Consider the following 13,989-nt stretch of genomic DNA (forward strand, 5'->3'; position numbering starts at 1 on the left):
TAGTGAACACAAACGAGGGTGGGGCAGAGGCAGAGGGAGAGAATCTCAAGCAGGTTCCACACCCAGCACAGAGCCTGACGTGGGGCTTGCAGGCTCGATCTCACAACTGTGAGATCATGACCTGAGCCAAAATCAGGAGTCGAGATGCTTTAACCGACTGAGCCACCCTGGGGCCCCTGAGATAGCTTTTTACTATGAAGAAGAGATCGTGTGATTCCAGACCCTGCCTCCTGTCTCCACCTGCACTGTCCCAGTCTCCTTCAAATAGCCTGATAAGACTGCACACATTCAAAAACAAGGGAAACATACTTTTTCTTAAAAAGTACTTGGCCTTCCTTCACATTTACCATTTCTGACAAAATCAACTTACAGACAATAATCTAGATATTACCCCACCCCCCCCATTCTAGTCTCCTTTGAATCAAGAGTTTGTCTAGCCTGTGTGGTGTCACTGGAACGGTCACTTTGTGAAGCTCATTGTAAGGTACCAGCACATGAGGGGCAATATGGAGAAACGGTTAAGAACGCAGATGCCAGGGTCAGGTTTCCCAGATTCCACTGTTTACTAGCTGTGTCATGGACGAGTTTCTTAACTTCTCTAAGCCTCAGTTCACTCACCTATAAGATGGAGATAACAGGGTTGAGGTGAGGAGTAATGGGACAATGCACGTATAGGAAACAATCGGTAAGTGATTCTTGTTCTCCAAGTAGATGTTGCCTCTGGAGGGCATGCCCTACACTTTGAAAACAGGCAGGTCCTGGAACAAATACCCTGCCTCCACTTCCTAGAGTCGCCAACAAGAAATAGCTCTGTCCCAGGAGGATCATTTACATTAGGGCATCAGAGAGCACTCTGTTAGGGTTTTTTTGTTTTTGTTTTGAAAGATAAATTTAAGAGCCTTGAAAGGAGACAAAGGAAAAACAATTCCCAGAATTGCAAAGTTAACATTTTTATTGAACTGAAATTGGTGTAGAACAAAAGGGACCACCACAGCTGCTGAAAAGTCCTTGTGACATTTTACCTTTGAGGGTCCTAACATGGTTTGGGTGGAACAACTGAGAAACAGTGTGTTACATGTGTGTGTGTGTGTGTGTGTACACACACACACACACACACACAGAAATACTTAGAAATGAGCCTCACATCCTTGTTTAGTTTTGGGTTACAAAGAACAATGATAACATCTTCTGTTGCCTTCATTTAGTAGTGTCAGTTAATATTCTTTCACAAAAAGTTCCTCAAAATGCTGGCTAGAATTTTCCCCCCATCCGGTACACGTAAGAAAAGGATTCAATAACACTTAGGCAAGTAATAAACCATAAGAACTTCAATAGTAGTAAGGGCATATACCACGCATACATGACTCAACACTCACACTGCCAGAAATACAGTGAACTGGCTAAAGAGTTTCAGCCAAGTTCCAGAAGCAGAGAATGCACTAGTGGAAGGGGTAAAGCAACCAAGGAGAGTGTTGGAACTGATGGACCACTTGTGTCTAACCATTTCAGCATCTTGCTTCCAACATGGCAAGTATGCATTTGTTTTACATCATGAGGTGAAATGCTTTAAGGGAAAAGAAAACTATAAAGTTTAAAAGATCAGAGATGAAAGGAAATGAATACTGAATTTTTACAGTCACTGTGCATGGAGCAATGATATAAACTGACCACACCAATTATTTTTGTGAGAGCAAGTACTGAACCACCATCAAACTCAAGAGTTGGAAGTTACCCCCAAGTATTCCAAGGGAAATAAATAACAAGATAGGAAACAGAACCCCTGCTTAAAAAACAAAACCACATCTAGTGAATGTTCCTTTTGGTTTGTACTCAGTCAGCTGCTCATTCAATCTGGAGTTAATCTGGTGTTGGTAAAAATTTCCAAAAGTGCTTCAAATTATTTTAGATGAAATGTGACAAATGCACACACACATACACACACCCCTCATTCTCTCATCTTGATAATGCTGTTTTATACTTTGTCTCTCAAAACAACTAAATAAATCTTTCCACTAGAGTAACTGGTACTAAGTGGCCACTCATTCCTGTAGCAATTATTTGAGGGAATCTAAAAATCTTGCAGTAGGAGATAAAGGATGACTATAAATATTTTACTAGGCTCATGGCCATCTTCAAAATAGCAGATTCAGAGATTTATAGCTCAAATTTGCGCCAACAAACACACATTTTGCAAGGATCTGCCCAATGTATATAACAAACATCTAAATTAAGGCTTTTATAGGTAGGTGGTCAGGTCTGTGAATGTGCAACGCTGGATTTTCATGACCTATCTCCAGCTTCCATTATCACCCAATTTGTAAACCAGAAGATGTGCTGTTGTGGGTAGGTGGGAGCTCCAAGGGCTAACAACCAGGGAAGGCTTGTTCGTAAACAAGATCTGAAATAAGAGTTGGCAGTGAAGCAATTGAGAGGATGCCTCATATCATGTAGAGGGAAGAGTGATTTGTACCTGCTGACATGGACAGGCATGAGATTTAGAGACCTAAAGGTTTAGTGCCATTACTAAACCAATGGTCCTCACACTTTGACTTGCAAAAGTCACCTGGAGCATATTTAGGAAAATGTGGATACCTGGGCCCTATACCCAGAGATTCTAATTTGGGTGATGCAAGTGTTTGTCCAAGTACCTTGCTTTTGAAAAACACTGCTCATAGCAAATAGCAGCAGACAATCTTTGATTAAAAGGCCCAGATGTCCAAGAAATGACACCAGTGAGGTCATTACCTATAGACAAATCCCTCAGGAGACTCCACCATAATATAAGGAACACATTTATTCCCATTTCCTATCTTTTTTCAACTCAAAGTTTGAAATCAATGAACATTTAGTAATGATTGTACCAATTCTGAGGTAAAAGGAAGAGCACCAGGGATCTCAATGCTAAAAGAAACCAATTCTTTAGGACGTCTGTGCTACAGAAAAATCAAATTCCTGTAGTAATGTTACAGAGTTATAGTGTACAGGGTCTTGTATCAGTCTTTGTATCGCCTTTTACTTCTGCATACATTTCTATATTATCTACTCTTTCCAGTTAATGTTTTAGAAGAATTCAAAGAGAAAAGTTCATCTATATGCTCTCAGGTTCTCTAGATACCAACATTTTCTGGTTTATACCGATACACAACAAAGTTACTTATTTATTTATTTATTTTTTGGATGCTGGAGACAAACATCTTTATTAAAGATACTACCAAAATTTTGGCAAACATTTCAAAACAGATTTGTAAACATAATGCTTCCCTTTTCAACTGGCAGCACTTTGAAAAGACAATACGATAAGACAACACAACTTGAATCAACATTAGTTCAAAATCCTTATATTTTTGACCACATAACTTATGTTCCCACATGATAAAACAAATGATAGTTTAAATCAACGTCAACAGATAAACTCCATGAAATGAAAGTTTGTGCTGTTTGATGAATCACAGTATGTTATGGTTAAATATATCTGCTCTTTTTTATATTCCTGGCTCCCAGGATGAAAAAAAATCTTTAAATATACATTTCATGTAGGTAATAGCTTCTTTGCATATCTCTCTTCAAAAAATACTTTATAGCAGTATATAAATAGGTTACCTACATGTTTAATTTTATAATTTTGCCCCAAAACTATAGATCTGTTTCATTTTCATAACATATTGATTTTGCCCAACATTAATAAAGCTGACAAACTGTTGAAATGGAAATGCTTTTGTCTTCCACGATAGAAGTAGCAATTTGACAGAAAACAAAAACAAAAACAAAAACAAAAAACCCTACAGTAACACTCGTCTGTTGTTTAACCTGAGCGTTTGGCCTACTGAGAGTAGCAGCTTTTTTTCCTCCATGCACGCTCACATCCACACCACCTCTGCACACATACTGGTCGAGCACACGCTTTCAGACGCTGGTAGGCCACAGTATACTTCCCATTGCTCTAACCAAGTGGGAAGTAGTGTAGCTAATGATTAACCACACTATGTACACAACTAGCAAACACCTTAAGGCAACCATTGCAATGGGGGGTTAACTTGCAGGGCGGATTTACTGTTCTAGATCAAGTCAGCCTGTATGTACATATGTGTGCATATTTATACACATACACATACACCTTTCTATTTCTTAACCCTCCAAAACAATGTTTTAAAATTTTTTTGTATTTTTGTGCAAATTTCTAAATATTCTACCATTTAAGGCAAAGAGTTTGCATTAAGAAAGGTCAGAAAATAGGCTTATGTTTATCCAAAAGCATTTCACCTTGCACATTACTGTTTTTTTTTTTTAAACACACATAACTTTGAAGTATGGACATTGGATCCCCAATATCTTAAAAAAAATCATTTCTAATGACAAACATAAGTTTTTAAGGAAAAGAGCTGATTTGAAGTATAGACACTGGATCTCCAATATCTAAAAAAAAATTATTTCTATTGACAAACATAAGTCTTGGGGGTGGCGTAGGCATGGGAAGAAGGACCAGAAAAAGCAGCTTCAAAAATGCAGGGAAGCAAAGTAAAATGGAAAAAAAAAAAAAAAAAAAAAGTAAATAACTCAAGTTTACTAATACTGAAACTTTCAACAAGCAAAGTTTCATTTTTTTAGCCTCTTAGAGCAACTCATTTGGAATTTTAAATAAATAAGCTTAAGTTTATTCACATCTTCTGGTCCAAGCAGAGATCTAGTGCCATGACTCTGCTTGCTGTTGGTCAAATTCACCTATTAGTCTTTTGATGTGAGCCAGCTTGTTATGAAGATACTCGCATCTGTATTTTTCTTCATGATAATTGGGACTGGACTGCAGAGGAAACAGACGGGAGGAATTAGGTTGCAGAATTTATAATACTGCCCCAACTACGGGTCAGAAACCCACAGCGATGATTCCTACCTGCTTGATCTTCTGATATTCTTGTAAGACTTCTTCATGAACATTCTACAAAATTAAAAATTAAAATCAGAAGGGAACAATTTTTTTTTTTTTTTTGGCAATATAAACAGCTAACACACATTCAGCAAGGGTGGGGAAATACTGATGATGGGAATGTAAATTGGTACGCTCTTTAAAGAAGACAATTGGCAACTGCTATCAAAATAGCAAATGCAAAACTGACTCAGCACTTATACCTCTCTTTCAGATTTGCTTGCTCCTGAGTGAAATGCTGCACGCAGAAGGTTATTTGCTGCAGTACCGTTTGTAAAGCAAAAGACAGTAAAGAAAATTTAAATGTCCATTAATCCATACAAAGGAATACGAAAAGGCCATTAAAAGGGGTAAGTGCTTCATGTACTTATATAAAGTTCTCTAAGATGCATTATATTGTTTAGTGAAAAAAAGCAAAGTGCTGAATGACTTATACAGTTTGATATCATTTGAGAAGAAATATAATACATTCTAACAACTTCCTTCTAAGATGCACGTTTCCTCTCATTTTAATGCAATCAAATAATGTGTGACAGTTTAACTTACTGGAACAGAAGACAATAGTACATATTGTAACTGATGACATCTTAGATTCAATTACATATAGCACACAGGTGAATTTGCTTGTGTATATACATGTGTATATACATCTTACACACACAAATCTCTGAAAGAATGCACTGGAAACCAGTACCATTGATTGCCTCTCAGGAGGGAAATTGGGTGGCTAGGGAAGATGGCTAATACTTATCTAACTTTATGTACTATGGACTAAGCAGTTTCCAAATACTTAGGTTTATTCTGCACAACTCTATCTAATCACTTTATTTTATGGATGGGGATTCTGAAGAAAGTTAGGTAATTTGCCCAAGGTCACACAAATATTCAATGGTAGAGCTGGGAATCAAACCCTGGCAGTTTAGCTCCGTAGCCTGCTCCTAACCACTAAGCAATCCTTGGAATTACATTTTAGTTTAAATATAATCATGGTACACTGGTAAATAACTACATGTTAAAAAAAAAAAAAAAAGAAAGAAAGAAAGAAAGAAAGAAAGAAAAAAACAACCCACCATATCAATGACCTCTTGCACCCTCAAACACAAATTCCTCTGGCAAAGTCTTCCATAACTCTAGGCAGCCTGTTTAAAGATTAAGACCCACTAATGGAAGGCACGGTCTTTAGAGCACAGATGCTCTCAGGTTGTTTTGCCAATTGTGGGAAACCCATTCACGTTCTCTCATGTGGGTCCCTGTCAGAACAACAGTTACTAGGCCAGAACGAAGGCATCGTCTATGGTTGTGAATTGTGACAAATTTATCTGGCCTACATAAGGAGGGACACATTCATTTGTATTAATCCTTTTGCTTATAACTGTGAGAAAGAGCAACCAGTATGTGGGTCTGGCTTTTACTGGTTTGCCAGCTATGGTAATACTACTAATTAAAGTAGGGAAGGGAAAATGGCTTAGTATCTGTTAACAAATGTCAGTCTTTGGAATAGCTGGAAACACCAAGCTTTTCTTCACTTAAGCCCCAAATCTCTGTGGTATTAAACCCTTTTTATATTTTATGTCTATATCTTCCCTATTCTAGGCCAGATTGAGTTTTTTTTCTAAAAAAACATAGACTTGAAATAGCAATTTTTGGGAACAGCACAAGATCTAACAGCTATGGTCTGAGTTGGCAATGCAGTTAAATATTTCAATGAATTCCAAATCAACTTTTTTCCTATTTAGTTGTGTTTGCTTTTTACCTTGATACTCTATTATGTTACAGTAAGTATATAAGCCTCTATTACATATTTGATACATATTATGTTATATAAAGTTATTTTCCACTGACAGAAATACAGTTCGTTGTGTTTACTTATTTTAGAGAACTATTTCAAATACTGTATTTAGTTTCCTAGCTAATTTTCAATGAAGACCAAAAGCTGCAGAGAGGCTGGTTTGCCAGAGGACATTCTCCAAAGGCCAGTGGGATGCCTGGGGGTGGACCGGGTAGAGAACAAAGAAGGTAAAATATGGAAGTGAGCCTGTCTAGGAGCAAACATGTTTACCTGATACTCTTTTGAGCCCGGAGAAAGCCGCTTTCGTTGTGCATCAAGTTTGATAAATCGTCTAGCTACAGTCTCCATCCTGGCATGCAAGGCCCTGTATTCATCATATTCAGCATTGAAGTCATCCTTGTAATTCTGGCGTTGCTCATAGGAGACGATAGCAATGTATTTTCTAATAAGAAAAAAGAAAAAAAATATAAATGGAGAGAGACTACAGAATAAACATAATGCACAAGTCTGACATTTAAAACAAATATTTAGAAACTGTATCCAAGCATGTTTCCCTAGATTGAAAGTTGCCCTGCCACTGTTTGCTGCCATGTCACTCCTTCAAAGAACTTTCAGGTGAAATTATCCCACAGGAGAGCTTAAGATGTTCAGTGAAGGAAAGTTAAATGTGAAAAGAACACGGTGGCAATGGAATTGAAGTGTGACTAGAAAACAAGGCTTATACAGATTTAGCTTCCTAAACCTTTCTCTATCCAAAATAATTCACCACCATTCTTGAGGCAGAGGCCAACCCATCTGTTCCGAGTCACACGGAAACAGAAGGACTCGGTGGGTAACATGAAACCAGGAGAGTGTCACCCAGTCACTAAGTAAACGCTGAAGTCAAAGCTCTCTCTAGTTGTGCGGCTAAGAGGAGGTCTGTCTTTTGGCCGTTTACACCTGCTGCCAGTAAGGCGCCTGAGGCTTGTTCCCTCTGCCTCTTTCCTCCCATGTTTGACTAGGCAAATGTATAGAATACAAAAGGGAATGAATAATTTTCCTCTTTTGAAATGACAGACTGGAAGGAAAAAAAAAAAGAAAAAAGGGCATATCTCTCTAGGTCTTTTCAGACCTAAAGTGTCATATTCTATGTAACTGAACGTCAGTGTCACAGTATTATTCTAACTTAGTTTCTTCACGAATCTGTTTCACTTTAGGGTGTAAATACCTCTAGGGAACTGGTGAGTGAAGGCCATTTTCCCAGCGTGTCAGTTTTTTCAGTGGTAAGCAAATTAAAACATCATTTTAATATTAAAACACAGTATTATTTGTTTGTGGCTCTGGGAAGTGGGATCACACCAGGGGCTGGCCTGGGTCTCTGTACTCTGCGTTCCTGCCATGGAATGCTAAGTTCCCTTGACTTTCTGAGATAAAAACTGACATTCCAAAGCAATCTCCATCAGGGGCAGGTGCTTCAGCACTCCCGGACATGCACAGATATTCTTAACTGTGGGAAAACCTTGGAGTTCAGTCCTTCACAAAAATGGTTTTAGATAACCTTACCAGTTTTATTTAAAATGAGATGGCACAAATGTCTGGTTGGCAATGTGAGAAAAGCCATGCAACTGAGCACTTAATGTCCTCATTAATATTTTTATTCATGCCAAGTTAGCCTCTGTGGAGGTTCGGTTTCTAAGTGTGAGGGAGACAGCACTGGTATGCTGATGTCTCTGATGTAAGAAGAGTGTGGTGAGCCAAGCAGTGACGCAGGGCTGTCCTGATGTCACAGCGGAGGAAGCCCAGGGCGGGAAAGAGCTTCCTGGGGACAAGTGCAGGTAAGCAAAACGGCTACACTGCTCGAGAAACTCTGGCTTAATGTGTTCTATGAAATATCCTGCTTTCTCAAGATCACACACAAGGCTACACCCTCAGTATTTTATTTAATAATTTCCTTAGGGAAAAACACCAATCTGGCCAACAGTTGTGTTGCTATTATAGAAGATTATTCGGTTATATTGGCACTTTAATGAAAGGCATTTCACTATTTTTAACAAAAATTGTTATGGTTCTACAGCTGGCTCTAAATGTAATGATGGAATAAAATTTTAAAGGGTTTGGATATTTCACAGCCACAAGTAACAAAAGTATTCTTATTATATAAAAATTAGGGATATTGTGGTTTAGGTATGAATTATTCAGAGGCTGATCATTAAGGTTTTATTGTATGTCTTTTTGGTTTTCTTAACAAACAGCTTAAGTTCTGTAATTGCAGTGATTTTTCTGAAAATCCATGATTTCTCACCATTTTAAGAAAATTGGCTATAATCATATAAGACAGTTTTGTGACAAAATAAATTGCTTTTACTTTAATAAATTAAGCCAACGATTACACAGGTTACATACTTTTGTGATTTTTGAGAGCCAGAAACGTGACAAATGTGCCAAAATGCACTGAGGCAGATGCAGCGACCATCCCTTAGATTAGGATGTTAAAAACCAGTTTTTAAATATAGAATTAACTGGTTAAGTTGACAAAGCACAGCAACATCCTGAGTGCATGAGGAAAGGGTTAGAATTCTTTTTTAGCCTCCCCACACGATTCTGTCACACAGAACTAGTTTACATCACTATTACAAAAAAGAGGAATTCAAAATCCACCGCAAGAGAATGAGAGCACAGTCCTGCAGTTGTCAACGGAGGGGGCCAACTTCCGCAAGACTTTTAAGGAGAAGTGGGTTTGCAGTAGGAGAGGCAAACCCCCTCATCAGTGGAGCCAGACGCTATGCTGTCCCCCAAGCAACCCTCCCTGGGCCAGCTTGGTGGTGGCCACTTTTCAAAGCTCCCCCACGCCCCGAACTCTAAAACCAAATACCACCTCCGATGAGAGAGTGCTCGGTATGGTTTCTTGGGTTCTTTTTAGTCAAGAGATGATAACCAGCATTATGGTTTCATGCTGTATCATTCCCCAATAAGTATAGCTTTCACACTACTGTTAAGCAAAAGTAACACATTTTAAGTATATTCTTTACTCTGGAAATCAACATTTTGTGGTACACGGAATGCTAAACAGCACAGTTTAACTTTGTCCACCATGAGATGCTAATAGAGAAAAAACGTTCATACAGCTCAGAGTCCATTTTCCAATCTACATTCAAATTATTTTGCACACTTGTTCATTTTCAAAGCTATCTGCAGTCAAATCTGTTTGTTCTTCCACTCTCCATTTTTCCAGGCTCTTGCAACTTAATTATTTCTTCTTACAGAAGCCTTTGAGTCTATAAAAAAGCTAGAATTATGTCTACAAGTTATAATTTTTGTGATAACCAGTTACAAAAATGTCCCCAGCTCAGCGTTTAGCAACTTGTTGTCATAACAAGAAAAACATTATAACTGGTACTAAAGTGAAATGATCTGATTTTACTCTTCTCTCCTTTTAAAATTAATTCCATGGCAGAACTTTATTTAAATGAAAATCAGTCTATCTCTACTTTGTATTAACTGTGGAGATTTAAGCACTTTATCAGTAATAAACTCTCTCTTTGGGGCAACAAGTGAATGTGCATTGATAGACTGTCAGCTTTGAAGAGTCAGACCCCTGAAATCTTCCACAATCAAATGCCTGACCTGGCCACAGAACAAAGGACAGGCTTCTCTATACTTAAAGGCCACAGAGCAGAACTCAGCGCTGGGGGAGACACAACCTGCTTAGGCAGACAGGGGTGGATTTGGGACGAGCAGGCTTAATGGCAGCCTTTCAAATGCAGGGGTGGCTCTGGGACTCTATTTCTGGAACTTCTTTTCTCATTTGCAAATTATGGGAAAAGAATTTGCAAACTTTCTAAAATTAAACAGTTCTCTCCCATTGGCAGACATCTGAACTTACATCAAATAATCTGGGAGTTCAATTGTTGAAGAAGGCTCCGTGGAGGCAGTGCAGCCCTCTTTAACTCCTACAAAGAAAAAAAAAATCAAGCTTTCACCCAACAGTATGGTTATAAAATGCCTATAATTCTAAAATAGATCAGAAACATCTGGAACACTCTTCCTCAAATTCTATTCTTCCATCTCAATAAGCAACAGTGAGCAAGGAATACAATTGCACACGAACAACAGAGGCCCTGTGAGCAGGGCCAGCAGAACTGACGCCAGGCATTGAAAGCGCCCTGGCTACCGCAGTGTCTGCACAATAAAGGAATTCCGTCTTAACCCAAGGTCAGTCTTCTATTCTTTCAATAACAGTTGTGGCATCTGCCCAGCAATTCAAAGACTGTGCTGGCAGATGCAGCCACACAATGGAAGATACAAATTTTACATCAACATCTACTTTTCATAGGATTCGAACAAGGCAGATGAGACAATGAAGTCAGGTAGCAGACCGCTTCAGTCACTGTATTTTATTGCTACCCTTTTTGTATGCAGACAGTGGAAGGGGTAGGAAGTTTTCCCATATGGGTTTTGAAGTAATTTAAAATAAGTCATTACTGAACACCGATGTACACTCCTCTGGTCTCTTATCTCTAAATCTCATATTACTACACAGATTTGTTTAAAAAAAAAAAAGACAAATAAAGTGCCAGTCATTCATGGCTATGCTATGAAAATGTGTAAAATCCCTCACTCAGGATTCTATTTGTTTGAACACAACCAACATTTCCTGAGGGTAAGTTTAGACTTTTTATTAGGGTAACTTTTTATCATTCAAACTAGAATTAAATTAATAACTCACATCCTAACCCTGCCTGCTGGCAAAATGGACATGTTCAATATAAAACAAAAGTGAGTATTTGATAATTCCTTAGTTCAACATTTTAAAAGACCAAGTATACGAAATAAATTATGCAGACTCTGTGGCCTTATTGTTGTGTGTGTGTGTGTGTGTGTGTGTGTGTGTGTGTGTGTAGACTTTGAGACTCCCCCCACTCCTTTTTTTTTTTTTTTTTTTTTTTTTAATAATAGCCTGAGTCTTAAAGGAAAACGCATTAAGTGCATGTCAACCTGGCTTCTTCTTTGCCATAGACCTAGATAAATTCCAACAGATTCAGGGGATGTGGGTCTGGATCTATCCTCAGTTTGTGATAATCTCAAATGGCTTTGAAAGGTACTACATCCTTAGTGAAGGATTCAGAGACTCAGTCTGTTTTTTCAAGTCTCCAACTCTGAGAACACTCAAACTTTGCTGTACATCTCAACATACTGGGATCCAATCCTCCCAGCACTAGCCTGACTCAGGATCACCATCTCAGCATTGGAAGTGTGTGGACTGGGATATACCCAGGTATACTAACTCTGAACACAAGGTGTTATTACTGCTTGCCTCTTCCTGACTTGGCAAATTTACGTACAACAGTGTTTGAGGGAAAAAGCTTACACCTACCTTTTGGGTCACTATATAGTATCACACTGATCTAAATATTTCAACAGATAAGCTGTGATGTGCAGTATAGTCAATCCAGGTCAGTGAAGGCACTGCATTTTACTATGCTGCAAAGCACCTCTCATGTGGTAAAAAATGGTCAGTTAAATCTAAGAATTACAGACTTCCAGTATTATGGGCAAATTACAGAAAGGCAACACTCTTTAACCTCTTCATTAAAGTAACTTTTCTAAAGTCGTATTTTCCTTGAGAATTTTGCTTTGGTTATGCTGAGTTTAAAATTGGCAGCAATGCTAAATGAGGGGCTTGAATCTTGGATGTGCTGTTTGGGGGACATTAAGGTTTAGAGCACAACTTTTTTTTTTTTAAATAAGAAAAATATAATTTTGTTACTAGGTGTTAAAAATCATTACACCTTAGGTAAGTGGTCTTCCTATGATTAGTTTTTCTTTAGAAGTAAAGCATTATTTTAAGCTTCTTTGCATCTCTAGGTTATCTGGCTTTTTAAGTTTTCAAAAGCTTGAAATGGTTAAATTTTACTAATGCTAGTTTACTAAAACAGTGTTCTCAAAATTGAAAAAATAATTTCTTAGGCTCTATCAAGCAAATTGCCAACAGCCTTGCATAAGACAAATTGCTTTCCCTCTGAATAAAGATGATGTTATGGATCTGCATATGCAATCTTACCTTGCTGGTTTTATAAAGAATTTGACATTTCCCCTGTGTTAACATTAATTAAGGCAGGGGTGACCCTGTTTCTCTGGCAAAGAAGGAAAAGAATTATTTTTATCGCTAATTGTGTGTCTGGTAAAATTAGTTCAAGAATGGCAGAGAATAGGTCACGTTGAGGTTGTGCAATACCCTGACAGTTATGGAAAAGAGCAACAAAGTCTACCTTTTAAGAGGGGGTCTCTAGAGGATACCAATCATTTTCAAATGTTACCATGTTATTATCAAATTTAGAAACTATGTTTAATAGTTGGCTAAAAAGAGACCAAAAATTACTGATGTTAAATATAAGAAAAGAAAAATCTGCTCCAAAGCACAACACTAAGATTATTAACACAAGGTCATTTGATAAAAAAGCATTACTAATTATATAAACAGCATAATGTCCCTCACGATAGTCTGCTCTGCCCGATCATTTAACACATGTAGTTGGTTTTACAAATGTAAAGTGTACCTTCATTGGAATCTGGACTGGAGTTGTTCAGCTTGGCAATTTCCTCTTCTTCTCTTTTAAGGTCCTCTTCCTTTTCTTCAGTCATCTCAATGTCGTGCTTTTTAATTTGGTCCTTTTCCTTATGTTTTTTAGACTTCTTTTTGGACTTTTTGTGAGACATTGAATGGGTTTCTTCCATAGGCTTTGGACACTTTAGTAGAACTGAACCAGGGGGTAAGGTTTCCAGAGAAGTCCTAGAGGTATATTTGTCTTGCTGGTCCTCATAGATACTACTGTTTTGACTAAAACTGTCAACAGGTAGGTCTTGAGTCCCCCGGCCTTCTGGAGTGCTAGGGGAATTGGAGTTAGAATTTACAGTCTGAGGAGGGTTGGAAATGGGCAGGTGGGTTGAAGGCAGTGGTGGAGGGGTAGGGATGGCAGCAGCTGCAGGAGGCGGCAGGAGGCCTGCAGCAGATTTTTCACTCGTGGGATTCAAATGACCATTTAATGTTGGCGGCACTCTATTTGTCAGGTGAGATATTCGAGCTTTCTTATTCATTAAAGGATCAATGAAATCTGAATCTAAAAGCCGTTTCTGTTGGGGAGGGGCAGAAAAACAAAAACAAGCCACTTTGCATTAAAACTCAATATGTGCATCATTGGCTACCATATGAACAACTGTACTTATACTTTCTGATCATATAGCCCCACCCTAAGTTCTTGGAGAGACTATGCCATTTATGTGGACTGTACCACTTAGGAGA

The 13,989-nt window shown here is 38.2% G+C and overlaps 1 protein-coding gene across 1 annotated transcript in view; it reads right to left on the bottom strand.

Moving 5' to 3' along the window:
* Nucleotides 1-934: 934 nt before the first annotated feature.
* ELL2 (elongation factor for RNA polymerase II 2) overlaps nt 935-13,989 on the bottom strand; it is a 73,834-nt gene continuing 60,779 nt past the window's right edge. Inside the window, exons 8-12 of the mRNA XM_043594022.1 lie at nt 13,247-13,820; nt 10,573-10,639; nt 6,981-7,152; nt 4,889-4,933; nt 935-4,798 (exon numbers count right to left, since the gene is read on the bottom strand). Coding sequence (XP_043449957.1) covers nt 4,682-4,798; nt 4,889-4,933; nt 6,981-7,152; nt 10,573-10,639; nt 13,247-13,820 — 975 coding nt within the window. The 3' untranslated portion in view covers nt 935-4,681. The remainder of the gene's footprint in view (nt 4,799-4,888; nt 4,934-6,980; nt 7,153-10,572; nt 10,640-13,246; nt 13,821-13,989) is intronic.

The sequence above is a fragment of the Prionailurus bengalensis genome, chromosome A1, assembly GCF_016509475.1.
Source record: "Prionailurus bengalensis isolate Pbe53 chromosome A1, Fcat_Pben_1.1_paternal_pri, whole genome shotgun sequence".
NCBI classification, from domain to species: Eukaryota; Metazoa; Chordata; class Mammalia; order Carnivora; family Felidae; genus Prionailurus; species Prionailurus bengalensis.